The following is a 26,195-nucleotide window of genomic DNA, read 5'->3' as shown; positions in this document are numbered from 1 at the left end:
CTGTTTTTTTTGTTTTGTTTTTTTTTTATTTTCCAACAATAATTTCATTTAATGTAAGATTTCATCAATTTATCAAATAGTCACCCTGATCATCAAAATCATTCCCATTCAACACTGACTGACTGTGATTATACATTTGGCAAAGTAACCGACTGCATATAGACTACAAAAAGCCCATTCAGACGGTCAAGGCATTCTTGTGATTGCATAAAGCGTTATATAGATTTATGATTAAAGGCCACTTGGTCCAAGTCATTTAAGGGTATTTGTAAGTATAAAGTCTTACATCATTAAAATGGTTAATGTGAAACTTTAAGGAGTAGTTCGGACCTTTTGAAGTGGGGTTGTATGAGGTATTTATCAGTGTATTACCTACAGTAGATAGCGGTCGGCATGCCCCCCAGTTTGGAGGACCAAGTATACGTTATATTTATAATATTTTTCTTTATTTTGCTGTCCAACAGTGAATTTGTGGTGAAATTAAGCTGTCAAAGCCAGACTCCATTTAGAAAAACAATGATTTGATTTTGCTGGACACAGGAGCTGTTAGTCTACCGCTACCTCCATCAGTTAGTTTGTGTTATTGTGTGACTTTTTGGTGAATCTGAAGTAACCTCTTTCAAAGTTGCACTAAAACACAAAGTAACCCACTGATTGAGGCAGTGGTAGTTTTTGTCAATGGAGTCCAGTGGCTTTGAAGAGAGCAAAGTACATGCATTTACTGGAGGATGGCAAAACCACAGCTTGTGGGCCCACTGCCTGTTTTTAAATGGGCTGCTTGAAATTATTAAAAATAAACCATAATATGGCTTGAGAATATTTCTAATAAATTTCACTGATGTACATAGCACAGCCTGGTTTTAACACAATGTCGCTGTTGTCTTGAGCAACTACTATTAGCAAGCCCTGTGATTGCACCTCCTATTTTAAACATTAGATGTTGACCTTCAATGATTGATTGCTAGTCGATAAAAAACATTTACCTCAGTAAACATGGCAGGGGACCTGAAAAACGATGGAGAAATACTTCTTTGTAATTTGTAGGCACACCAGTAAACAGCTGTCATGTCAAAAGTTAAACTGTATAGTAATAATGCATCGTAAGTTTGATAAAAAAAAAAATGAATTTTCGATGGCCAGTAGGCTTTTCTGGTCTAGAAACAGGTTTATTTTTTGCAGTATAACTGGTGGAAAATTATGTCTTTGCTATTTGGCTTTTGACTCTTTAAATTCTTCTGTTTATGGCCCACAATCAAAAAGGTTTGGCCACCCCTGATGCTATATGTAATACACTGTCTATGAATAAATACTCCATGTAACCCCACTGAAAAATCTGAACTATCCCTGTAATATTAGAATGAACTTGGCTCTAGGTTATGGTCATTAGTTGATCCTGCAGATAAAATACAGGATTTACTCTTCCATTTAAAGGCGTAGCTTCTCTCGAATCACTCTGATTGATTAATCAGTAGATCTGGCTCAGTTTTCTCTGAGATCATCTTCTCACATATTATTGGGGTTATAACACAGCATGTTGAGCTTGATGTTCTCATCCCAGTGGCGTAGCAGCAGGAACAGCTGTCTGGCGGCTCCCTTCAGCCCTGCTAGGTCCACTCCCTCGGGTAGCTCCTGACAGCGCAGCCAGAAATCTGCTTTTGCCGCCACCAGCTCCCACTCCATGAAGTAGCCGGCGCAGCGGTGCTCGAACCAGGCTAGAGCCACAGCTGTGGCCCAGCTCGAGCCCTCCAGGTCCTCCTGAGCCAACAGGCTGCTCCCCTGGAGGTCAGCTGGCTCTGATGAGGACCCTTCACACACATCTGTCTCTGATCCACGACCACTGTCCGCCTGGCCTTGGCTCTGGCTCTGAAAGGGGCCGACAGATAGCTCCAGGGAGCCCTCTTCAGAGCTGGGGAGGTCAGGGGGTGAGGTGACAGGGTCTCGGTCAGACAGGTGTCTTCGGCGAAGCCTTGGCTCCAGCATCAGGGGAGTGTCGTCTGGAGTGTGGTGGAAAGGAGGAGCAGTTGGTTTGGCAATGGAGCAGGAGGAAGGAGAAAAGGTAACATGGTGGCTAGTGGGTGCACCTGGGGGCTTGGTGGAGGTGGATAAAGATGGAGCACTGGGAGACGTGCAGCGAAAGGGTGGGCTGAGGCTGCGGCGGTGGAGGCTGTAAGGTGAAGCCCTTTTCAGGCGGTCCAGAGGGATCTGGACACAGTCAGAGTAGATCTCCGTCAGAAGGAAGGCCCCTGATGCCAGCTGCAGACGCACCTGATTAGACACCATATAGAAGCAAATTAGTGTGATTGCACGCTTGTGTGTACTCAAGTATGTTCTAAGTGTCCATACGTCTCACCAGGGGCAGGTAGTCTGGGGCTTCAGTTTCAGGTTGTTTCTCAGTCTCTGCAGACAAACAGTGGGACTTGAGAGGAACCTGCTTTCCTGATGAAATAGAGGACCTGAGTCTGCCAAGTGGAAATCTGGAACACACAAAAAGAGGTGGGTCATGTGGCATTTCAATAACTATATATTTGGATGTATATGTAATACCCATCCACACAGAAAGAGACTTACTCTCCGAGGTAACATGCACAAAATATAATTTAACGTGAAATTCTTACCTGTTGCCAAAGAAGCTCTCCATTGACTTGCTCTCGATAGACCGCTGTGAACGAGTGCATGAGGCGCCTGTTATTGCTGGGGCCGTGGCAGAGTACGCACTGCCCCCTAGATCTGAGACAGCAGTGTGGAATAAAACATTAAAAGAAAAGAATACTTCATATGCAAAATGACCAGTCGTAAATTACTCCCCGTGTGTTTTGTTGAATTTATGAGGGAAAGTTTCCTTTCTCCCATGTCTCCACGGTGAATGGAGGATCCAAAAAAAAGGCTAAAATTTTCTATAGAATTGATTTATCTTGGGACCATGTTTAACAGCACCAAAACAAAATCAAAACATCCATTTACACACATTCACACAACTAATTTATCCGGTTATATGCTCAGTACTTCCACAACACAGGGATTTCATAAAAAAATTGAATTATAAACACTTCCCCCTATAAGTAGCACATCCTGAGCATGCACATGCATATGAGCTCAGCCTGAGCACAGTGCATACTTTGCCATGCATGAGACTGTTTCTTCTGTTTCAAATCATAATGTTTTAGCAAAATTGCACATCTGGAAAGTAGTGAGCAAATGACTGGATAAATGAAGCTTGTATTTCATTGCACATGTTTTGTGAGATTTTGTAAGCTGATGTTTTGATATAATTTTGCTGTTGTTAACATGGTTAATTTCATACTTAATTTCATGAGGAGTCTTTTTCTTTTTTTTAGTTTACTGTGGAGGCATATGAAAAAAGTTTCCTCGACAAATTCAACAGTGAGATTTCCTGACTGTTTTTAAAAGCTCCGTCCACCCTTTACTTGTCTTGCAGTTAAAAATGTTTTTGTTACAAAAAAGTAATCCCTTTTAAAATGATTTACAGTCTGTTTTGTGGTTAATCCACAGCAAAAGGGAGAAAATGTTTTTGGAAGGATGTTATTGAATTTTTGCAATTTTTGTAAATTGGGTGAATTGATCCTTTAAGAACTACCTTGGAGATTGCTGGTGTGCATAACCAAATCAGGGAAGAGCAGTTCCGATTTTTCGATCCATACAGACTCACCTTGACTTTTGAGCTCGCTTTCTGGTCAGACACCTCTAACTTTAATGCTATACTGACGCCAGAATGTTTTCACTGATCGAGTGGACAATACTTACTAGAGTCCCAGGATGTAAGGCTACAGGGTGAGGCAGGGGTGTCATCTCTGTCTGAGAGATACAAAGATTGTTGATGACCTAAAGTCTTGACAACAGAAATGGGTGATGGAATTATTCAGTCCGTCTACCTGTAGAGTCCCAGGTGTCCTCCATCTCCTCGCTGTCTCTGCTCGTGCGCCGTCTGCCCAAACCGACAGAATAGGCCCTCTGCCTGCGACTACCTGACTGGGAACTCCGTCTGTTTCCCAAATGCATCCCTATACACACACACAAACACACACACACATACATACAGATTTTTTTAATAGACTGTAAAAACTGGCACAGCAAACTAACTTTGAATGCAATGTTATATATGTGGTGCTGGCTGAAACCATATACTTGTCCCCATAGAAATACATGTTAAAGGTTTGCTCCAGTGATGCACTGGACTTTCATGAAGGTGGGGGACTCACATTAAAAAGAAAAAGACAAAGGTCAGCAATAAAAAGTAGTAGCTGATTTATCCTGATGTGTAACGAGACAATGGCTCAAGTGACAAAAACACTGAATCCTACATTTCCCATAATGCAACTCGGTAGCATCTTTCAATAGACCCTCACTGCCTAGTGAATGCTGACCTCTTATAAAATCCTCGTTATTATAAATAAAACGTAATGTGTGAAATTGGTTGAGTTCTGCTCTAAAATATTTAAAATAATTGCTCAGTTTTTGTCCGTGTGTGTGTGTGCGTGTGTGTGTGAGTTTGTAATCGTCACCTGTGTTTTGGACGTCCATACAGTCTGGCAAGCCTTTGTTGGGGTTGCTATTGGTGGTAGTGAAGGCTGTGTACATGCAGATGATGTTACAGTGCTTACTAGTCTGGATAGCCTTCATGCGATATCGCTTAGCTGAACCTGAGAAACAGTAAAGAGGGAGACAGCATGTATACCCAATAACTTGCGATAAATATTTGAAGTAGTTAAAGACAATTCATCCCAAAATTAAAATACCCATTTTCCATCTTACCTGTATTGCTTTTTATCATTCTAGATTGTTTTGGTGTGAGTTGCTGAGTGTCGGAGATATCGGCCGGAGGGATGTCTGCCTTCTTTCAAATATAATGGAACTATATGGCTCTCAGCTTGTGGTGCTCAAAGCACCAAGAAGTACATTTGGAAGACTCAACAGCAATGTCTCTTTCCAGAAATCATGACCTGATTACTCAAGATAATCCACAGACCTTGTGGTGAGCAGTTTAATGTCATGATTTTTTTTTCTACTTAACTACACCCACCAACAGTATCACCGTGCAGAAGTAAGCTTGCATCTACTCATGGATGAAATCTTGTGGTCGTGACAGCTCAAGATGTAAACATTAATGACGTCCTCCTCGGCTGAGCTGTGACATCAGCTACCTTAGTGGTGCTAGGTGAGCTAGCAGTAGATGCACGCTTCCTTCTGCACCAAAACACATATGCCAAGTGCCATTGAGTTTCAATATACTGTAGAGAAGGCAGACATCTCAACACCAAAACAATCTAGACTGGAAACAGCACTAAGGGAGGTAAAAGAGGAAATATTTATTTTGGATTTTCGGGAAAAATGTCCCTTAGAGCCTCACCATGTCCAATTTCGCTTTCCTTCTCTGCCATTTTCTCAAAGTCCCGGATCACTGAGCGAGCAGTCAGTTGGTGAATGATTTCCTCCCATGGTTCCCCTTGTTTTACTTCGTCCCCTCCTCCCTCAGCTCCGGGTGACTCCTGGCTGTCAGGTGTCCAGAGGTGCCCCAGGTCCACAGTGGCTTCCCAGGAAACAGGTCTGCCGCTCAGCATGCCGTGAATGAGCGAGCGGCACTGCCCTGGTGGAGGATCCTCTGGTGGAGCAGGAGTAAAGAGGTACTCTGGGTCTGTGAAGCTGTCCCAGTCCAGAGGAGAGGCGGGGAACAGGAGTCCGTCTGGAGGTCAGAGTAAGAAAGTGAGAGATAAGAATTTGTCTTAGGCAAAAAAGAAAGGTTGCTAGGTTTTTTGGGGGATTAAAGCTTACTGGAGTCAGTGAGGCTCATGCGGGACAGTGTGCCTCTTGATGGGGGCTTTGTCTCCCCATCGCTTTCGTCCAGCCTCCCTCCCAGTGTTTGGTCGAAGGAGACCCTCTCCAGAGCTCTCCTTAGGCGATGCATCTCCATCTCACCCTGAGGCGATGAGAAACTCCGCGCTGCCATGGTTGAACGGGCCAGTGCTTTATGTCTCCTACGAGACTCCTCACCTCCATCCAGACGCCCACTCTGGTAGGAAAGACGGAGAATCAAACGGGTTCAAAAAGCAGGTAAGACTCATATTTTATGTTTCCCTGCAACCACATATGTCCAAAACCAGGGTTTCCACACATTTTTACCAATGAATTGATAATACCTACCTGAACACCTAAAACATATTCAGAGTGAATACATTACAATCAACTGTACCTTTTCTGTCCCGTTATCAGGAGTTTCCGCTGAGAGGTTTTGCTGCCATGCAGAGTCTGCCCAGCGTGACAGGGATGATCTCTGTTCTGGAGGCGGCATCTTTTCAAGGCCTTGCGGTAGAGACCCTGTGTCCAGCAGTGAACCGGGGGAGTTAGGGTCAGGCAGAAAGACCCCGCCTGCAGAGTCAGAGTTGGACGAGGCGTGTATGTGTGAGTAGGACTGTGTTTGTAGACTCCGCTCGCTACTGAGTGAGCAGCGAGTGAGGACATACTGCTCCTGGATGTACGAGCTCTCCTGGATCCTTCTCCTCACGTCACTGGACCAGTCAAGCTCCACGCCTAGAGTGGATAGAAGCCCAAACATTAACCACTGTGATAGGAAGCGCCTGGTATCGATTTACATATATTCACTACAAAATGAGTGACTGACCTGGGCTAGTTCCAGGATCTGTGTTTCTGGCACAGGAGAACTCAGAGGAGATTTCTCTGGATATCTCCCTCAGTGCCTCCTCCAAATCGGTGCCATCTGCACATGTCACCACGGGCATTAATTCGGAGGCAGGAGGAGGTGAAAGCTCATCATTTGATTGTCCAAAAACAGAACCAGTGGAGTCACGATGTGCGCCTTTATAGCCCCGTCCTTGAGACTATGAAACAGTTAGATTAGAGATCTTTTTTTCTATTCAGAAATACACACATGTATGTTTGATGAATGTAATGATGTATACCTCTGTCTTTTTTACTTTGAAATTTGTCATATCGTAGAGAGTGCAATATCCAATTAGACGATTTCCAGGGTAGAGTGGAGGGATTTCATTGGGTGACAGAAAAGCCTCCATGTTTTCTGGCAGGTACCAATCAATCCGTACGTCGGTCAGCACAGGTTCAAAGGCCTTTTTCAGAGACTTGATTAACTGAGGAGTTAGATTGATGACAATATTTCTAAATGAGGGTTTTACCATCCATTTTTATAACTGAAAAAGGTCCAGTGGTGGAAATAGTTTTGATTCCTTACTTGAAGAAATACTTTATCCCCTCCAAATGACCATAGGCATATCAATTACTTGCACCCTTTCATGTTGAATTTGTGAAAAAACCCCCAATGTTTTTCTTGTTTGCCTGATGTGAAAAAAGAATCCAAATACGCAGAAAATTCTTGATGAATCGAAGTCATAAGGGTCCAGGTTTAACAACAGTAAAACTATATAAAAACATCAATTTACAGATTCTCGCGCAATTTGTACAGTATAATCCAAGTTTCATTTATCCAGTCTTATGCTCATTACTTCTTAAACTGACAGCCCTCTCTGACGGGCAACTGAACTGACAGTGAAACCTATTGATGCTTTCTGAAATGCCAGACTCCACTGCAAAAAAACACGTTATTGCAATTTTTTTTTTTTCCTGTTTCAAGGGTTGATTTGCATTCTTTAAAATCACACAAAAACACAAACACACTACTGATTGTGGTAGTGGTAGACCAGCTGCTACCATGTTCAGTGAGTTTGAAGAAAGCATAGACAGAATTCACATTTAGCTCAGTTACCCGCCGGAAAGGACTGCTGATAAACGAGACTTGGATTATACTGCACAAGTTGTGTGAGAGTTTGTGAATGGATGTTTTGATATAGCTTGCTGTTGTTAAACCTGGCACCCATTTTCTTCAATTAATCAAGAATTTTTGTGAGTTTTTGTATTCTTCTTTCTCCGTGGAGGCATGTGAGAAAAGCAAGTTTTCTTCACAAATTCAATGTAACATGGAGTGACAAACTGACATACACTTGGGGGTGAAATATTGCAATAAGTAAAAGTATGAATACATAACTGTAAAAATACTCCAGTCTTGCATTCAAAGTCTTACTCAAGTAAAAGCATATAGGTTTTATCAGCAGTATGCACTGAAAGTGTCAAAAGTAAAAGTACTAAACAAAGTATAAGACAAATCTGGCTTATAAAGAAAATGCTCAAGAATATAATTTCACAAAATAAGGGTACTTGAGTAAATGCACTTCACTTATTACCACTGCTAGTGGCTTATGAAATGCTGTAAGGCAGAAATGAAAAACTAAAGCATTATGTATTTATCTTTTTTCATGGATTTGAGTGTGCAGATGTGCTTTTCTCACTGTTGATAACAATTCAGCACCACCACCTCAGTCTAAGTCCAAATGCTGGGTGAGTGGTATTTTTTCAAGATTTGTATTTATGTCAAATGAAAGTATGATCATGTCTATAATTGTTCTGCAATTAATATTTTCTCCAATAGGTGGCAGTACTGCAGTGCAGCTGACCTTGGGCTGAAGTCTCTCCTCATCATCCAGGAACTCTGTAGCCCCTCCTGTCAGTTTGGCAACGCCCTGCAGGAGTCTCCTGCAGGCTCGGGGACCAAGGCCTAGGCCAAAGCATCTGCAGAAGTATTACACAGTATTACATCATTACAACAGAGAAAATCCCATTATGATACCACAATTATTATGTGAGAACTATCTTCACTTTTTACTGTTACAGGGTGGTCTTTGATGCACTGCCTGAGTCCACGACGTGTTCTGGCACTTGCTCTGGTTTTCCCATCTGATCAAATCCACTACCAGCCTCTTGCAACAACTCAAACTTCTGTGAGTATCTATTTCTGAAACTCTAATGACACACAGAGCCTTGCACATGTCTAAGAAAGAAGAAAATTTGGAGTCATCAGCAGACAGAACTGTTATTTGGGTGCTATTTGGCTAATTGAGAGTTTGAAAAGAGCAGGGGACAGAATAATTGAAAGGGATCCTGCTTGTGTGCTGTTTCTAAAAACAGCAAGTCTGTCTGTGGCCAGATGCTGTTTGCACCACCGGAATAATAAGACAGAAATCCCAAATTAGATAAATACAAGACCTACTTCAGGGACTACTGAGACAGTAGTTTAAATTAGATGTATCGAGGATACAGAAATATTTACAAAGTGTGCAAAGGGACAGCCAAAATACAGTGGAGAAAGTCAGTCCAGCAGGAGAATACTAATGAGAGATAAATGGAGTTATTGTGCATTGCTGAAGGGCCTGGGGAAAACCAGAGGGGCGTGACTCTTACTGCAGAGGAGAGCACTTAACGGGATTACTGGGCGGGGCAGAAAAATACCTCAGCCCTTTCTTTCACAGTGCTTCGGTCTCCTCAAGATCGCTGCTTGAGTCCCCTCTCTCCCCGTCTGTGTCTCTCTTCCTCTCTTTCCACCCCCTCATGGAGTCTTGGTCGTATTTATCACCTCATTCTGCCTGCACTTACCACACTCGATTTCTCTCTGCCTCCTTGTCAGCCAAAGTGATTTAATGTCCTATCACAAGCCAGCCACAAAATAAATCTTTGTTAACTAGTTGTTTGAATTAATGTCCACTTGGTACCTTTTCCCCCCTCTCTGTATCATTCTCCTCACAAGATGGTTTAAAGGTCCAGTGTGTAGGATTTAGGGGGATATTGGCAGAAACAGAATTTAATACAGCAAGTACTGTTTCTTTAGTGTATAATCACCTGAAAATAAGAATTGCTAGTTTTATATCTACATAGAGAGCAGGTCCTAGTCTACAGAGCTTGCTATGTTGCGCTGCCGTGTTTCTACAGTAGCCCAGAACGGACAAACCAAACACTAGCCCTTTTACACAGAGATGGCCCCATAGGGCGAACACTAAGTCTCGTCTTTATGCCTCCTTTGCATGTTAACACAGAACTAAATGCTCCAGTGTGTGATTTTAAATAGCCTTTGAGGAACCAAAAAAGGCGTGACGTTTAACACAATGCCGTCTGCCACTAGTGTGACATACATTATAACATATGCATTAAGATGGCAATAACAGTCTTTTACCATCTCTGCTATATGGCGGATGATCTCGTCCTCTCAAGAGGGTAATGCACTCCTGAATCTCACTGTTTTCTTCGTTTTGCTGACATTTACAGGCAATGTTTTTCTTATTTGAGCTAGCTGCTAACCACTAACAGCTGCTTTTTAAATCTCCCTCGGTGGGTCGCACACATTAACACACCATCAACCGTAGTTGACAGCCCCTCTGAGATGAGACTTTTTTTTTTTTTTTTTTTTTACATGAAACTGTGTTTTTACCTGTTTTAATCACCTGGTCCATTTGTTTTGCAGAGAAAGACACCTCTACAGATCATTTGCCTCCTGGAAGAAAACTCTAAACTTCTGGATCAGAAATAAGGTGAGCACGCATTAGTTGCTGGGTTAGTGGCCCATTTATTTAGTGCCAAACAGTGTTGGACAACACTGATTTGTAGCGTGGAAGTGCTCTTTGGTGTTTTTATCTGTGTTATTTTAATCACCTGGTCCATTTGAATTAAGGCATAGGAGACCTTTGTAAATAATTTGGCTCCTGTTAAAAACCTCCTGAAAAATGAGCACTGAAGGAATCCTAACCGCGAGATGTTTCAGCTGGTTGTAATTTGCAATCCTCACCACAACATGCTTCTAAAGCCAGCAAAATCTCACTTACTGTTCCTTTAAATATCTGATGGGCAGTTAAGTTTTAGATCAATACCTGCCAGCGCATGTGTTTCTGCGGACCAGCTCCAGCACTTTTGCCACATTGCTGATGGATCCATCTGTGATGAGGAAGACCTGGCGAGGATATGAGCGCTGCATGGGCTGCTGGTACACCCAGGACAGCGCCCCCAGCAGGTTGGTGCCTCGCATGTCAGCTCTCATCCTCTGGACGTACTCAAACGCCTGCATAAGAGTGGCCTGTATAAAATAAGAAAAGGAAGGATGCTATCAAAACATAAAGGTGGGAGAGGCGAGTATCAAACAACAACACCTGTCCGCCCGCATGTCGCTGCCTGTGCAAACATCACCTATGTTGTCAAGATAAATTCACTGTTTGATATCAGATTCCCCAATTACCCCGCAAGGGTGGCAAAGAATTGAATCGGCACATCTCTAATAAAGAGAGAGCAAACATACACACATTAGCACCTGCCCTAAAACCCACCTCAAATCACACTGTGGACAAACATGCCTGACAGGAAAGGAGACGGAGGGACATCTCGTGCTTTAGTGAAAATGCATGAAAGGTCACCATATGGTCAGGAGTTGTTGCAAAGAGTGTTTGTCCTGGTCTGCATAAAACCTGATACTCTGCTACTAAGGCAACCCAAGGAGCTGACCTATTGCCTGATTAAATAGTAGAGGAAATAGAACAGGTAGTCCTGCATGGTCGAAAAACATCTGCTTTTAGGAAACATGGTCCAAATGCTCTATGTATTTTCTTCTACTGAAAAGAATTCATATGTAATTCAGAATACTTTGTTTCGCCGACAGTCAAATAAACAAAACAGATTCAGATAATTATCCTGTAAAAGTAAGGTCCATGAAACCAACATCAGTGCAGAGCTTGCTGGAGGTGAACAGAGGCTTGATGGTCGTGCCGAAGCCCACAATGTTGAGCATGGTGCCAGAGGGGAGACTCTTTAATGCCACCACCATGGCATCCTGTGGAATCAAGGAGGGACAGACAGGACGGGGCCACATCAGTCTAAATCTCAAGCCTTAACTTTGGTTCATTGGTATCTTTTCATCCTGCCTGCAGCTCACCTTTACACGATGGATGTTGGTGCCACTCATGCTGCCGCTGCGATCGACAAGGAACAGCAGTTCTCGGGTGGCTTTGTGCAGCTCCAGAGGTTCACGCAGCAAGTCGGGACAGAAATTGAGCATCAAGACGGGGCTGCTCAGAATGTCCTTGTGGTACCGCTTCCTCATAAACTCCAGCTACAGGTACGAATGGAATATCAGCATGTTTGTATTCAATAAAAGAGTCAGGCCACATGAAGTGGGACACTTAAGAAATACCAAAGTTGAATTAAGTAGCAAAGCAGCATGAGTATACCTTCCTCTCAGGCTCTGAATCTTTGCGAGTGCAGCGAATGAAATCTCGGCGGGAGCAGATCAGCTGTTCATACTGGCAGAATGAGAGCCTGCCTCTCTCTAATATGACCAATGGACTGTGAGGTTCTGTGGGAGAGGATTGTTATTTTTAGCCACAACAAGGGAGGAAAAATTAGAGACAGTTTTCTATCGCTCACCACTGAGGTGCAGAATGATCTCTATGTGTCTGTCATATGGATGCTCCTGAGCCAAGGTGATGTAGGTCGCAGAGGCACTTTGGGCACTGGGGTCTGCATCTGCCCTCAGAGCGTGAGTAGGGCTCTCCAGTCCTACAAATCAATTTAGGAAAAAATAAGAGGGGAAATCATAAGTTTTAATGTGTTTATGATAAGTAATGATAACCTTTTTAATTGAAGCTATATAAACATCAGGTATGCATATTACATACACTAGTAGGGGAGGTTAAAGGAATATTTCACTCACAAAATTATTTTCTGTATATCAGTTATCAAAACATCAGTTTACAAACTCTCACACAACTCGTGCACTGTAATCTCAGTCTCATGTATCTTGTAGTATGCTCAGTACTTACCAAATAGACAGCCCTGTCCTACAGAGAACTGAACAGAGAGTGAAACTTATCCATGCTCATGCATTTTTGTATTACAATTCAACACTTCTGCACAGTCTCAAGCACTAACAATTAGCTCACCTTAGACAGGCATGTACGTTTGAACTCTGCTCAGCAGAATGCATGAGCAAAGTTCAAAGTTGTGTGCTTGCACAGGTGCACAACTTGTATGCAAAAGTCTTTTAGCAAAATGCATGTGTTTGAAAAGTATTGAGCATAAGACTGAATGTATGGGACTTGGATTATACTGCACAAGATGTATTTTAGTTTGTAAACAGATGTTTTGATATAGTTTTACTATCTTCCTTGTACTCCAATTAATCAAGAATTCTTCAGTTTTTGTATTCATTGATTACAAAAAAGTTTTATTCACAAGTTCAAAGCAACAAAGGGTAAATAACTGATATAAAAATGATCAACTTAGTAATTAAGTGTTCCTTTAAGTCTTCATTCAGACTTCTTTGACCTGGATCTGGAAAGCCATTCATTTTATTTTGCAATTATGCCCACCATTTCAGTATTCTGCAGTGACTGACTCGAGTACCATTGAATAAACTATATTTGAGAAGAAAGCCAGTACCGGCCAATAGGCAGGCTCCTCTGACCAGCAGCTGGAAGTTGAGTTCGTAAGGTGCCAGGTTGGCAGCTGGACTGGTGAAGATAGCATGGGCACACTGCTGCTCTGAGTCCAGAGCCCGGTCCTGTTTTCCTGAGGTGGCACCAAAACAGCTTGTTGGTCTGAGGAGGAAACAATAAGGAGAATTTATCAGTCAGTCTATATTAAATCTCATTAAATGAAATGTATAATGTTGGGAAAAATAGCCACAGTTGGTTACAACATAAATACCCAGTTTCTTCAGATTTTCCCCCGTTTTCACTCTTGCTTTGAGTTATCTGGCCAGTGACGATCGGGGTCAGCAATGTGGGGTAGACAATGCGGATTGCTCCATTTTCTAATGTTGGGAGTTCTAGCGTGGTGCTTATGACAACAGACACTATATCCATGGGGCCAATGAGGCCTGTGCCCACGATAAAGGTGGTTCTCTCAAGGTCTTCATCCAGGATGAGATGTCCTAAAGTAGAAATACAGCAGTCACTTGCATAATTAAACAATTCAAACAGACAGTTGTTTTTTTTTGTTTTTTTTTTTTTAAAGCAAGGTCCTCCGGTTACCAATATTTCTCTTCCAAAATTTAAAAAAACATAACTCCCCAGCTTTGACCCCCTAATAAGTTTTGTTCAGTCCCAAATATAAAATTAATTATCCTTAAAAATTAAAAAAAAATGGGTCTGCAAAAGTATTACTTGAATGTGTGTGGTCTTGGCTGTCCATGACAAATTATTTCATGCACATGATACTACCGTTTCCAATAAAATACTACACACTTCACGTTGATATATGTTTGTACTTTGCAGCCTCACCATTAGGCAGGCAGCCAAATCTATTTGCCTCCCTAGTCTGTCCTCTGCATCCTCAGAGAGGCTAAAACAGGACAGAGAAGGGACTTACTGCTGCTGTATTTGTATTCATGTAGAGACCGGATCATTACAGCAGTGGACAACGATATACACTACATTATGGTACAAATGACCATTTTAATCTATGAGAAAAATACAGGGAGTCTCTTCTTCCCTACCATTGGTGCATTGCATGTCAAGATTAGAGCTCCCACAGCAGCCCCACTCCCGGCCATTTCCACAGTGGCCTTCAAGACCAGATCCAGGGCAGCAATCCAAACAGCAGTCCTTCAGCTTCCCTCTGCTCTGGATCTGGACCCCGACTAACCGCCCCGCAATAACAGCCTCAAAGCCCACCACAACCTCCTTCTCCCCGAGAGGGTACACAAACACACCTAGAGGGCCAAACACACACAAAACAACGATTTAAGACTTCTGCATCAGTTTAGAAAGAAATCAAACTGCATAATGTGGCAAATATTTAAGTATAATAGATATTTGGTAAGATATAAATGTCTTCTTTGCAACCTTTCAAGATGTCTGACTTAGCTGAATGTTTTTATTGTAGTTGCTTCAGACAAAAGTGTCTGAGAAAGTGCTGGCAAAGCAGTTCTGAAAACAAAAGTGCTTTTTTTCATTTGATAATCATTATAAGCTTGAAGTTTTTTCAAAGCATTGGTGAATTTTCTTTGCTTTTTGTCCTTGTGAGCTCAGTGATTGTGCTTTTTGTCTTGTTATACCTACAGTATAATACTCACACCTTTCTTCCATCATTAGACTGTCCTCACTAAAGTCATTTTGCTAACTGCTATCAGATGTGACTGACCATCTTGGTCCTTGGTCCTATTACATTTAAATGCAACTTTTGATAACTTTGAAGCACATATTCACACAGAGTGTTTTGCTCCTGATTTAAAATGCTATTATTTCTCCAACACAGCTTTTGCTGTTGTAGGAGACAGCTGCTTCTCTAAAATTTTAACTGTCTGCGGTGTTCCTCAAAGCTCAGTCCCTATCCCTCTACTGTTTCCAATTTACAGCATATTTTTCCTCACTCACAATGTTTGTTCTTGATGCATTTAGTTACTTCTACGCAGATAAAACCCAGTTGTCCAAGTAAAGCTACCCTCTTTAGCCCACACTAAATCCATTTCGAATGATGTTATTTCCAAAACCTGACCTACAACATTTTATGATAAATAATCTATGTGCAGCATATGTCTACCAGAATTTCTCCAGCCTTTTCACTTCCAAATGTGACGGCATATCAGATAATATTGATCTGGCTGCTAGAAATGTTGGGGTGTTTGTTAACATAACCTTCTGTTTTGAGGATTGATTAAAGTAGGCTGTCTATTTTTTTTTCTATCAACTCAAAACACTCCCATGTACTTCTTCCTTTTTCTGATTTGATGACATATGGAGTCAAAATACAGTTGCTATGGTTATTACTTTTGCTAAGACTGTATCATCCCACTACTCACCCTCTACAGACTCTATGTCAGCATTAGCGTAGGTAAGGTGTGCGGTGATGCCCAGGGAGCAGCCGTTGGCACAGGACTTGATGCAGGAGGCCTTAAGCAGCAATGGTTCCCATGTAGAGCAGTTTCTTAGCCCCACCATCTTTTCAGGGCAGCAATGAGCTTCTACTCTGCCAGTCGCATGAGAACGCAGGTATACAGACCAGTGAAATAGTCTGAGCAGACAGGAAGAGGAATATGTGAGTGTGCATTTAAATTCTCTCATTTTCCATTCACAGAGCAATCACAGTAATCTGTGTAAATCAGACCTGATCGTTGCTGCATTGATTAAAATGTCTAAAATGTCTGTTGTTTTCACATTTTTTAATGTGTACCGTATATGCCTTACTGATATCTATTTTTATGTACATGTCAGCTTTTGGACATGTAACCAGACTGTCTCCTCTCCTCAGGCTCTTAGCAACCAACTGTGATAGTTTGAGTGTAAGGCTTGGTAAATCATTGACTATGCAGGTCAGCATTTACTACACTATGCATCAAGCCTATCATATGTAATCAGTGGCCAACCTGTATGCAAATTTATGTAAACTTATGACTACTGTCTCACACTTACTTTACTGCACTCTAAGTCCTAGATAGTAAGAAATGATAAACTTTACTCTTCTGTTTTTGGGTTGTGTTTTTTTTAAACGGAAACTTGATAACAAACTGCCAACTAATCCCAGTGTCCTTTAGAGTTTCCATTTATACAACTTGAGCTGCACACAATAATTCTTCATGACTGACCACTTAATAACTTTAAGTGCAGCAGGTGCAGAGACCAGTGTGCTGTCTGCAGCTTAGCAAATGGTAGACTGCACAAAACTGTGTGTGTTTGTGTATGCACACATGCGTGTAGTTGAGTGTTTGTGTTTGCTGTGGTGCGGGTAATGGTTTGTTCACATCTACCTTTCTAACAAGATCAACAGTCTCCATCTGGCTACTGTGCTCTCGGCTCATAACAGGCAAATAATAAATGCCTGGTTTGCTAAAGTAGGAAAAACTGATGCTGTCACAATACACACTAAAGTAACTCAGCAGCCCTCTGTAGGCTGCGGAGGCTGAGAGCCGGGGCAAAGCTGATAAGTAAGCCTGATAGTCTGTTCAGCTTTATCAATGAGAAAAAAACGTGATGATGACTACTCTACACATAATTAGTTAGTTGTGTGTGCATGTGTGGTTTTAATTATAAATCAGCGCATAGTACACATGCACATACTAACCTTAAAAAGTTCTATCTGAATCTGATATTTCCAAAACATTTAAGGGACACAATGGCAAAGTGCAGCTGTTATCTAGAAAAAAGAAGCATTTAAAGTAAATCCTACTAAGTGAACACTGCATGCTGTAAGGTTTAATTATTCTGTCTTGCAGTAGCATAGCTGGCCAAGACTTAGCTCTGAGCAACACTGCAGTCCCCTTGTGTCTCTTACAAGCTTCAGAAAACAAGTAAAATCATCATGCAGGAACACTTACTATACTGTTCAGTGCAGCGTCTGATGATGTGCCTCTGTGTCCAGTGTCTGCATCACTCAACCATCACATCTGCTCGCGGGGTTCCCAGTGATACAGCGGCAGGAGTTTAACTGTAACAGATGCTGCTCTCCTCTCCCTCTCCCTCCCTCTCTCTGTCTTTCTCTCTCTCCACGTATCCACCAGTTGCCCTGTAAATAGAACAATCATCTCACCAAGTAGAGTCATATACAGAGATATAATATTACAAATGTAGTGCAAAACAGTATCGGCATGCACTTAGCATGAGTATTGCTTGTATAACCTACGATGAGACATCTACGTATGCAAAATCTGGAGCAACTGCATTACATTTTTTTCAGTAATGGGTGATGTATTAATTGAAATGTCCTTTTCAGCAAACCTGAAGACTCACTGACATCACTGGTCACCAACGCGCAGCTCTACACTACATTTCCTGTGAAGTGAAATGTCATCCGCTTACCTGCTCTGACCTGGACCACAGAGCTGATCAGAAACTATGATCCTGAACCTGCGGTTCGGTCACAAGCTAACACACAACGGTAAGTGAGGCAGAGCCTGCTTTTCATCCAGACAATTGGCTGTGATGGTAGCAGCACCATTATTCATGGCTAATGGCTTGGCCAGAGAGAGGAGGGGGGGAAGTGTTCTGCCTCTGCCAACAGGTCAGTGAGACAGCAGCAACAGCAGGCGTCGGTAGGTGAGACCAAAGAAGCAGTAGCTTTTTGTCCTCCACTCTCCAATTTAATAAGCCCCAAACTACAAAATTGACTACATTTTGTACAAAATGTACTTAATTTTATAAAAGTAAGCAGAAATTACTTTTCTTGTCACTATTTTCATCTAAATGTGAGGAAAAAAATTTTGAAAATCCCATTGTATTGTTGTTATATCCTGTTTAATTTTCCTTCATTTTGACATGTTAAAGAATGTGAGTTTTGTTTGTTTTTTAAGGTGCAAGTGCCCATTCCTGTGATTTTTAGTGCACAATGGGATGATGGTAATATTGAACAATTTAATATCAGTGCCACTATGATGACTTTATTTTAACTGGTGTAAAAAATAATTATTGCCTAATAAATGGTGCAAGAAGTAATTATTATATTTCTTTTGGGACAAGTAACAGGTAATTATTAAGTTAAATTGAATTTTTGTATCTATCTATACTATGAAAATGGCCAGAAAAAACTGGACACAAAATTTTCTGTTTTACAGATTTTTAAAAATTGTTATTGTTTGGCACATGGGTGGCAGGTGTGTATGTTCGTGAGAAGGAGAGAGAGACAGAGAGGAAAGGTCAGAGAGGATCAGAATAGTGGAGTACCACCTTTTGATATTTCAGTTGGAAGCACTCTAGTGTTTGTTTTGATGATCATGCTGTGACTTGAGCTTTTATTGCACCATGTATTGTACCATATCTTTATATAACACATCTAATATATTTAGTGCAATTTGAATGGATTAAGTGGTTTAAGTCTGATGAACTACACTTTGAATTTTGAGCTCAGTGTTTCCAACCGTGTCCCACACTGCCTCCATGTGGCCCTTTTCATTTTCTACCTGTGTATTTGTAGTGTGGCTTCTGGAGGACAGAAATCAAGTCAATCACCATCCTTACATTCAAATAATGTCTGTGGTAATGCCGATTTACTAAATATTTACTAACTTTTTGTGGCTAGTTCAGTTACACTGTAAATAATCCAGTTAAAAGGCCACCTGATGAACAAACTCCAATCAACACATTGGTGTAGCACCTTTAGGCACGCTAACAAAGCTATTTTAAATTCCTCTGGAGGCTGAAAAGTCATTACCTACCTGTGTTAAAACAACTGGTGAGTGATTATTGTAGTTTTACAGTACTTACTGGATTTTAAAGTGTTACGTTACTCATTTAAGCCCTGCACTGCTCTTTTCTGTAACACATAGGCCCCACACCTCAACGCAATAACTGAAATATGGAAGAAAAAGTGAATGGAGTCAATGGAGTTATCAAACTTCAGTTGAACACATCCAGTTGAATGTGCACTATGCAGCTAGTTTCTCAGGGTTAGAAATTTACTTTTTCCTCCACCTGCCACTGTAGCTGGTGAAATCTACCAGCTACTCAACAAAAACCTTTTATTTTTTGGCTGGTGAGTAAAGCAAATATAGCAGCCACCTATTTTACCAGCATTTGGCTGGTGACTGGTGCTAATTTCTAACCCTGCTTCACCGATCTAGCAGGAGCAAAGCCGGCAGTTTGAGGGCTTGAGCATATCTTGCCAAAGCAACCAAAGGTGTGGTCCTTTAAAACACCCGTCACCCTTTTCACTTTGTTAAACACTCATACATTCAAGGGCCTGCAAACCTTGTGACAGCTCAAATCATGCAGAGCATTGCAGTTCCAGCAGAGGAGGAGAACTTTGCCAGACTGGACTGCATCTTTATTGAATGAAATTTCATTATTGTGACACTAGATGTCAGCCTTTTCAAATTAGCTGTAGCATGACAGTAGTTAACAGAAATCACTGAATGTTGTTTCCTCTCCTCTCTTAGCTGTCTGGTGCTCCAAACAGAAGCTGCATTCAGTTCATTGTTTAGTCTATTTTCCTCTGTTAGATCAGAAACGCAACATTTTTTATTTTTTAGCCTTCAGCAGCTTGGCTGTAAGGGTAAAAGTACATATACTTACATCATGTAATGCATTTCTCAGTACAGACTATTTAACATATGAGAAAAATGTATAATCTTAATTTTCAGTACACTAGTTTTGTTTGCACTTAACACACTTAAAATTTGTTCCACTTTTGCTTTTCTCCCGACTGATGTACAAATTCTCCATTCTGAGGTCATCCCATGCTCAACATATTTAATGGTCGACATGGAGCAGGTCAGTGTTTGGAAACTGAGGGATTTGTTGAGCATGTTGGAAGGTGAACAAGTGAAAACAACTGGACATACTGTTAAAGCAGGCTCAACCCACCAGAGGGAACCCACAGGATCACACAATGGTGAGCACCTTTTCTTAAGCTCAGTTATTTACATTTTTTACTGTACCTGGGGCATCTTGTTGACTGGCCTCTAATGATAGACAGTTTTAGTTTGCAATTGAACAGTGTTCCACAGTTACATTGTTACAGTATAAAGTGGGATTCAACATTATATTTATTTGTGCACGGCAGCCCTGCTGCAAAGTACATGTGAACAAATGGTTTTCTCATTCTGTGTCTGTTTGTTCTATTCATTGTGACTTTAGGTACAAAGAGTGTGAGGCTGTGTCTTACCCGGCAGCAGGTGGACAGAGTGAACAAGTGCAAAGAGACCAACTTAAAGATGCTGAAGCACATTGAGATTCCCGTCTTTACCTGGCCTTCCTTTTTGCAGGTAAGCTGCATTGACCTGCACATGTGAAGTAGTTTCAATACATTACTTAACAAAGCCTGAAATTAGCCAATTAAAGGGCTGGATATTATTTAAAAACTATGATAACAGTGCCAGTACCCTTAAAGGGTCTTTAATAACAATAGAAATGAATAGACTAGAATAGATAAACCTTATTGTTTATCCCAAGAGTGACAGATATTCTCCCATCACAAGGCTTACACAATTCACATTTTAAAACACATTTAAAACACACAAACATATAAAAAGGCAGTGTTGAAAACAGCAACTGATATGAGCAGGTTAATGTGTAGTGTCTATTTTAGATTGTTCAGGGTGCTTATTAAGATAAGATAATATAAGAAGCCTTTATTTTCATTGTATCAAAATACAATGAAATTGCGAGTGCCCCTCCCAGCAGTGAAAAAAAAGAAACGTTCACACTGGAACACATACACATAATTACCAATCATAAAAAACAGTCATAAGACAAGGGCAGGGAAAAGTGCATAAGTAAAAAAACATTATATTGCACAGTGAACAAAGGATTTCTTGTATATGTTTGTATAGGGTGCTTCATGTGAATCAAATCCTGCTTGACTTCACCACACCAAAGACTGTATGAGTTGTAGCTGCTGCAGTAGTGGGCCATTCCCACATTGCATTAAGCTGAAGAAAGCTATGATGATTGGCTGCAAGCAAAGCTACAGTATACAAGCAGTCTTTTTTTTCTAAATCTGGGTAAAAGCAAGATTAATGTGTTTGATTAGATAAAGTTTGATACTACTTGGTACAGGGTTATTTTGGTTGATACTTTAAAGGTATCCAGTACTGACACAAGCAATCAGGGGGTTAAATGTGTGTTTTCAGCCCTCAAATTTAGCTCAGAGGTCAAAGATTCAGCCTTTCAGTATCACTGACCATCAAAACATCATCCTGGGAACGGCCCATCACATATTATAGCCGGGCAGAGAAAACAGAGGACCCTTCATTTTGTTCATAAATTAACATTTACTAACAGAAACAGAAAAAGAGTTTAATTTTATCATGAAGTCAAAGTTTTATTTCTTCGTACAATTTTACAATTTTTACCAAGTTGTTTAATTCAGTACAATTTAACACTGTATGACAAAACAAATTGCCTGTGTAGTTTAATTATCATACAAAAATCTCTGCTATGTTTTCACGTAAACTTAATCAACCACGTCATCATTATCACTCCATTAAGATAAAGTGGATATTTCATTATTGAACAGTTGGTAGTTAATGTGCATTTAATGACAGTTAATGTGATTGTTGAGGTCATAATAGATCTAATTAACAACATGTCTAACAATGACCCAATATAGGCCTTTGCAGACGAGCTGCCTCTGCTTGACTATTGTCAGGGGGTTCAAGTGTCTGTCTGTGCTGAAATGTTGGGAACCTCTTCTCCGTTGCGTACCCCACTGACCTAGATTTCAATTGTTTTCTGCCTGAGACAATGGGAGAAATGGTTTCATAACCAAACACAATACCTGGGTGTTATTCAACACGATTGTTGTTAAGGTTCTCATTGTGGTGTGATTTTGTGCCGAGCATTGTGTTTTCTTTATGTAACCTGCTCAAGCAGCCAGCCAGTGGCGAGCCTGTGCACAACACAGTGAATCACTTCAGTTCAACAGATGATTGTGCATTCACAAGAATTTATGTAGCTCAGATAGTCCAATCTCTGCTGTGTCATACACGTCTCACATGATTTTACCAATCTTTCTCACATAAAATCTTAATTTTCAAGTATTTAATCCTGAAAGTTACGAGTACCCGAGAGACAAATATGTATTTTAGTGGCTCAAGTTAAGCTGTTACCTGGGCAAAAAAAATAATCTGTGCACTATGTTCAGACAGCGAAAACATTTTTGTTTACTGTAAAGCAGTGTAATTGTAATTGTCTTGTACTAAACCATAAAATGATGTATTTGCACCTGTCTCACCTGTGTGTGTTGCAGGTGAATCACAAAATAATTCAGATAGATAGATAGATAGATCGATAAATAGATGGAACTAAACTAAAAACTACGTAATGTATCAAGATTTTAAAAATCACTTTGTCTTAAGCATTGTGGCTTCTCTAACATTATAAAAGATATGTGTGTGTATATATAAATATATATATATATATATATATATAAAGATAAAGTATATAAAATGTCATCCATAAAATTATAAAATATGAAAATATGAAACTTAAAAAAAACAAAAAAAACCCTGAAAAATAAAATTAAATATTAATAAAAAATGAACCCTGTGTCTTGCCTACTGCTGGGTCATATAATTTTTCAGATTAGGCAGGGCTAGACAACTTTTTTGTAGGGCAGCTTTCAAACAAAGAGCAATTTAAAGTGCTTTACATCAGGCAAAGAAATGCATGAGAAAGATATTTAAATCATTATGATAGAATAAAATTAGGTAAAAAAAAATATGAATAAGATAAAGGACCAGAAATACAGTTGAAAGATGACAATTCAATGAAGGAAATAAAAGCAGAAAAGAGAAATTAATCAATTAAAGGCACAGGAGCAGCTGCTTTAATGTAGATTTACAATTGACATGAATTGGGAAGATTTGAAGGTGTACTATGTGGAATTTCCCTCAAAAAAACAAAGCATAGACTCAGAGGTAATCCCTCTCAATCACTACTTATGACCCACTTAAAGTGTGTGGTTTGTTTTTTTTTCTGCAGTGTCCCTGCCAACTGCCTGTATTCTCTTTCGCTGTGTTTGGGATATTTCAGGCAAAAGCAATAGTGAAATTTGGACTTAGCAAAAAAGGTGTTGACCAGGTGCCAGACTGTAACCAGCACGAATCCAAGAGGAAGTTTTGAAAACGGAAGACACAGCTCAGAAAAAAAATGCAAACATAACGAGGCAAAATGTCAAGCAGACAGCACTTGGGTCGGCTTTCAGTTTCAGTGGTGATACTGTTAAACATAAGTAGCTGACATTTCCTGCACTTTTAAGATTATTGAAACCAACTTTAAAGTTGGATCAAAGAGACCTGCTGGATTAATTAAGCAGATCAGAAATGTATTTCTTACATTAGATTGTTTTAAGCAATTTTCATAGGTACAAGGGGTATGCCATATCATATTGTTAATGATAATATCAGTGTATAATCTTAAATATGATAAGAAATTGTCACATTGTGATTTTGGCAATCTACTGTGAAAAAATTCCAAAAATAGGAGCAACTTCAGTAGTCGGTAGTCAGAGTGATCCTTAGGCCTTCGCGTCCTGAATGTGAACCTCACTCTGAATTACTGTTACAATTAAAGAACTGAGAGATAATATTTGTTGAGTTTTTACTGGATATTTAAAGGCAAACTGACAATTATGTTTGTGTTCTTAAAATTAATATTATCAGTATTTTTGTCATATTGTCAAGAATATGGGTCTGTTCGGGAGCCTCCCCCGCCACCTGATCCAACTAACCACCAGGTGGTGATCAGTTGAGAGCTGCGCTCTTCTCTTCACCCGAGTGTCCCAGACATACGGCTACAGATCGGATGATACAACCACAAGTTCTTCATCAGTCTTTGGCCTAGGGAGCTCTGGTACCAAGTACAGGTTTCACCGGGTTTCAATGTCATTGCTCACATGAGCGTTGAAGTCCCCCAGGACAACTATACAATCCCTGGTTGGCACTATGTACTTACGGTGAACTGGGAATGTCTGGCGGAGGCATCTGTCTTTGAGGTCTGTAACTTACACCTCCAGAGGAACTTCTCGCGCATCCTGGGGGAGGTTGGGGACGTGAAATCCAAGTGATCTGTGTTCAAAAACTCAATTGTGAAGGCAGCTTCTAGAAGCTGTGGTCAGAAGGTCGTTGGTGCCTTTCCTGGCAGCAGCTGGAGACTTCCTTGGCCCGACGTGCTCCTGAGGCAGCGGACAGGTACCGGTTGACCAGGAGGGCTGCAGCTGAGGCAGTTTTCAAAGCAAAAACTTGGGTGTGGGAGGAGTTTAGGGAGGCCATGGAGGAGGACTTTAGGTTGGCCTCAAGGAAGTTCTGGCAAACTGTGGGACATCTCCAGAAGGGAAAGCAAGGCTTGTCTCAGGCTGTATTCAGCAGGAGAGGAGAACTGTTGACCCAGACTGGGGATATTGTTGAGCGGTGGAAGGAACACTTTGAGGAACTCCTGAACCCTGCCGTCATGTCTTCCGTGGAGGAGGCAGAATCTGAAGACTCTGGGGAACCTTCATCCATATCCCTGGCAGGGGTCGCTGAGGTGGTCAAAAAGCTCCTCAGTGGCAAGGTGCCAGGTGTGGATGAGATTCGCCCTGAGATGCTGAATGCTCTGGACATTGTAGGGCTGTCTTGGCTGACAGGCCTGTTCATAGTCGCGTGGAGGTCGGGTACGGTGCCTGTGAAGTGGCAGACCAGAGTGGTGGTTCCCATTTTTAAAAGGGACTGGAGGGTGTGCTCCAACTATTGGGGTATTACACTGCTCAGCCTCCAAGGGAAAGTTTACTCTGGGATGCTGGAAGGGAGGCTCCAACCGATTGTCAAACCCTAGCTTCAGGAGGAACAATGCAGATTCCATCCTGGTTGTGGAACAGTGGATCAGCTCTTAACCCTTGCAAAGCTCCTGGAGGGGGCGTGGGAGTTTGCCTATCCGGTCTACCTGCGTGTTGTGGACATAGAGAAGACCTATGGCCGCGTTCCTTGGGGGGTCTTGTGGGGGATACTGCGGGAATACGGGGTGCCGGTGTCGCTTCTACGAGCCATCCAGTCCCTGTATGACCAAAGTGAGAGCTGAGTCAGCATACTCGGCGTAAAGTCAACACGTTCTCGGTTGGTGTTGGCCTCTGCCAGGGTTGTCCCTTGTCACCAATTTTGTTTGTGATTTTCATGGATAGGATCTCGATTTGCAGCCAGGGGGAGGAAGGGGTTCGGTGTGTGTACCTCAGAATTGCATCTCTGCTCTTTGTGGATAAGTAGTTCTGTTGGCCTCATCACACCGTGATCTTTTGGGTACACAATGTACCTAATTTAGTGCTTGGTTAAAGGCAGGTGCCCTGGAAAACTCAACTTGTCAAGAAACACATATAAACTGTACCATTCATTAAAGAACAAATTTATGTAGTCTGCTTAAGCTGCCTAAGTATACTGATAGAGATCTGGGCTATCTCGAGTAAAGTAAGTGATTACTTGACCCTTAATGCATCATGTTGCACCAAGTTTCAAACGTATAATTACGTACAAATACAAAGTCTCTAAAATCTTTTGACTTACAGTGTAAATGATTAAATGTAGCCACTGTTGGGACGAGAGTAGATAAGGTAGAACATCACTGTTAGTGGGTTTACAGACAGGGAGGCGCAGGAGAAAAGAGAGCAGAGTGCTCCATGCTCAGTGGAAAGATGAAGGAAGAGTGAGCAGAAGGCAAATTAATCAAAGGACATCAAAGGCAAATGGGCTGAGGGAGCGAAGGAATGAAAGAGTGCCGCCCGTTTGTCCCATGCCATTCCCGCTCCGCTCCGCCTGATCCTGCTCTCAGATCTCAGGGCCATTGTGCCGCACGGGTGCATGGAGGGGGCTGGGGCACAATGCACACAACAAAACATACACACACACACACACTAACAAACGTCTGAAAGCAAGGCTTCAAAGG

General features: G+C 41.4%; 1 protein-coding gene across 1 annotated transcript; it reads right to left on the bottom strand.

Moving 5' to 3' along the window:
• Positions 1–38: 38 nt before the first annotated feature.
• vwa5b2 (von Willebrand factor A domain containing 5B2) lies at positions 39–15,850 on the bottom strand. Its single transcript, XM_088085403.1, has 21 exons — positions 15,656–15,850; positions 14,351–14,566; positions 13,561–13,786; positions 13,294–13,451; positions 12,280–12,411; positions 12,084–12,208; positions 11,789–11,965; positions 11,576–11,686; positions 10,737–10,939; positions 8,496–8,610; positions 6,933–7,118; positions 6,635–6,851; positions 6,206–6,543; positions 5,788–6,025; positions 5,366–5,698; positions 4,521–4,658; positions 3,891–4,019; positions 3,763–3,813; positions 2,616–2,727; positions 2,351–2,474; positions 39–2,265 (listed from the first exon to the last, which is right to left on the bottom strand). The coding sequence occupies exons 1-21, from the start codon at positions 15,792–15,794 to the stop codon at positions 1,504–1,506; spliced, it is 4,230 nt and encodes a 1,409-aa protein (XP_087941529.1). The 5' UTR covers positions 15,795–15,850; the 3' UTR covers positions 39–1,503.
• Between the last annotated feature and the right edge of the window lie 10,345 nt (positions 15,851–26,195).

The sequence above is a fragment of the Plectropomus leopardus genome, chromosome 12, assembly GCF_026936395.1.
Source record: "Plectropomus leopardus strain MGB_pleo_1.0 chromosome 12, ASM2693639v1, whole genome shotgun sequence".
In the NCBI taxonomy this organism is placed as follows: domain Eukaryota; kingdom Metazoa; phylum Chordata; class Actinopteri; order Perciformes; family Serranidae; genus Plectropomus; species Plectropomus leopardus.
The sequence above is the reverse complement of the archived record's forward strand: the minus strand, read 5'-3'. Positions and strand labels throughout refer to the sequence as shown.

Bases quoted from the DNA above. Each gene is read 5' to 3' on its own strand.
- vwa5b2 (XM_088085403.1), bottom strand. From the start codon at position 15,794: ATGGTGGGGCTAAGAAACTGCTCTACATGGGAACCATTGCTGCTTAAG. The intron at 6,852-6,932 runs GTATACATCATT...ACTGTTTCATAG, and splicing joins TCAAAGTAAAAAAGACAGAG to TCTCAAGGACGGGGCTATAA. The intron at 2,266-2,350 runs GTGAGACGTATG...GTGTCTAATCAG, and splicing joins CCCCAGACTACCTGCCCCTG to GTGCGTCTGCAGCTGGCATC.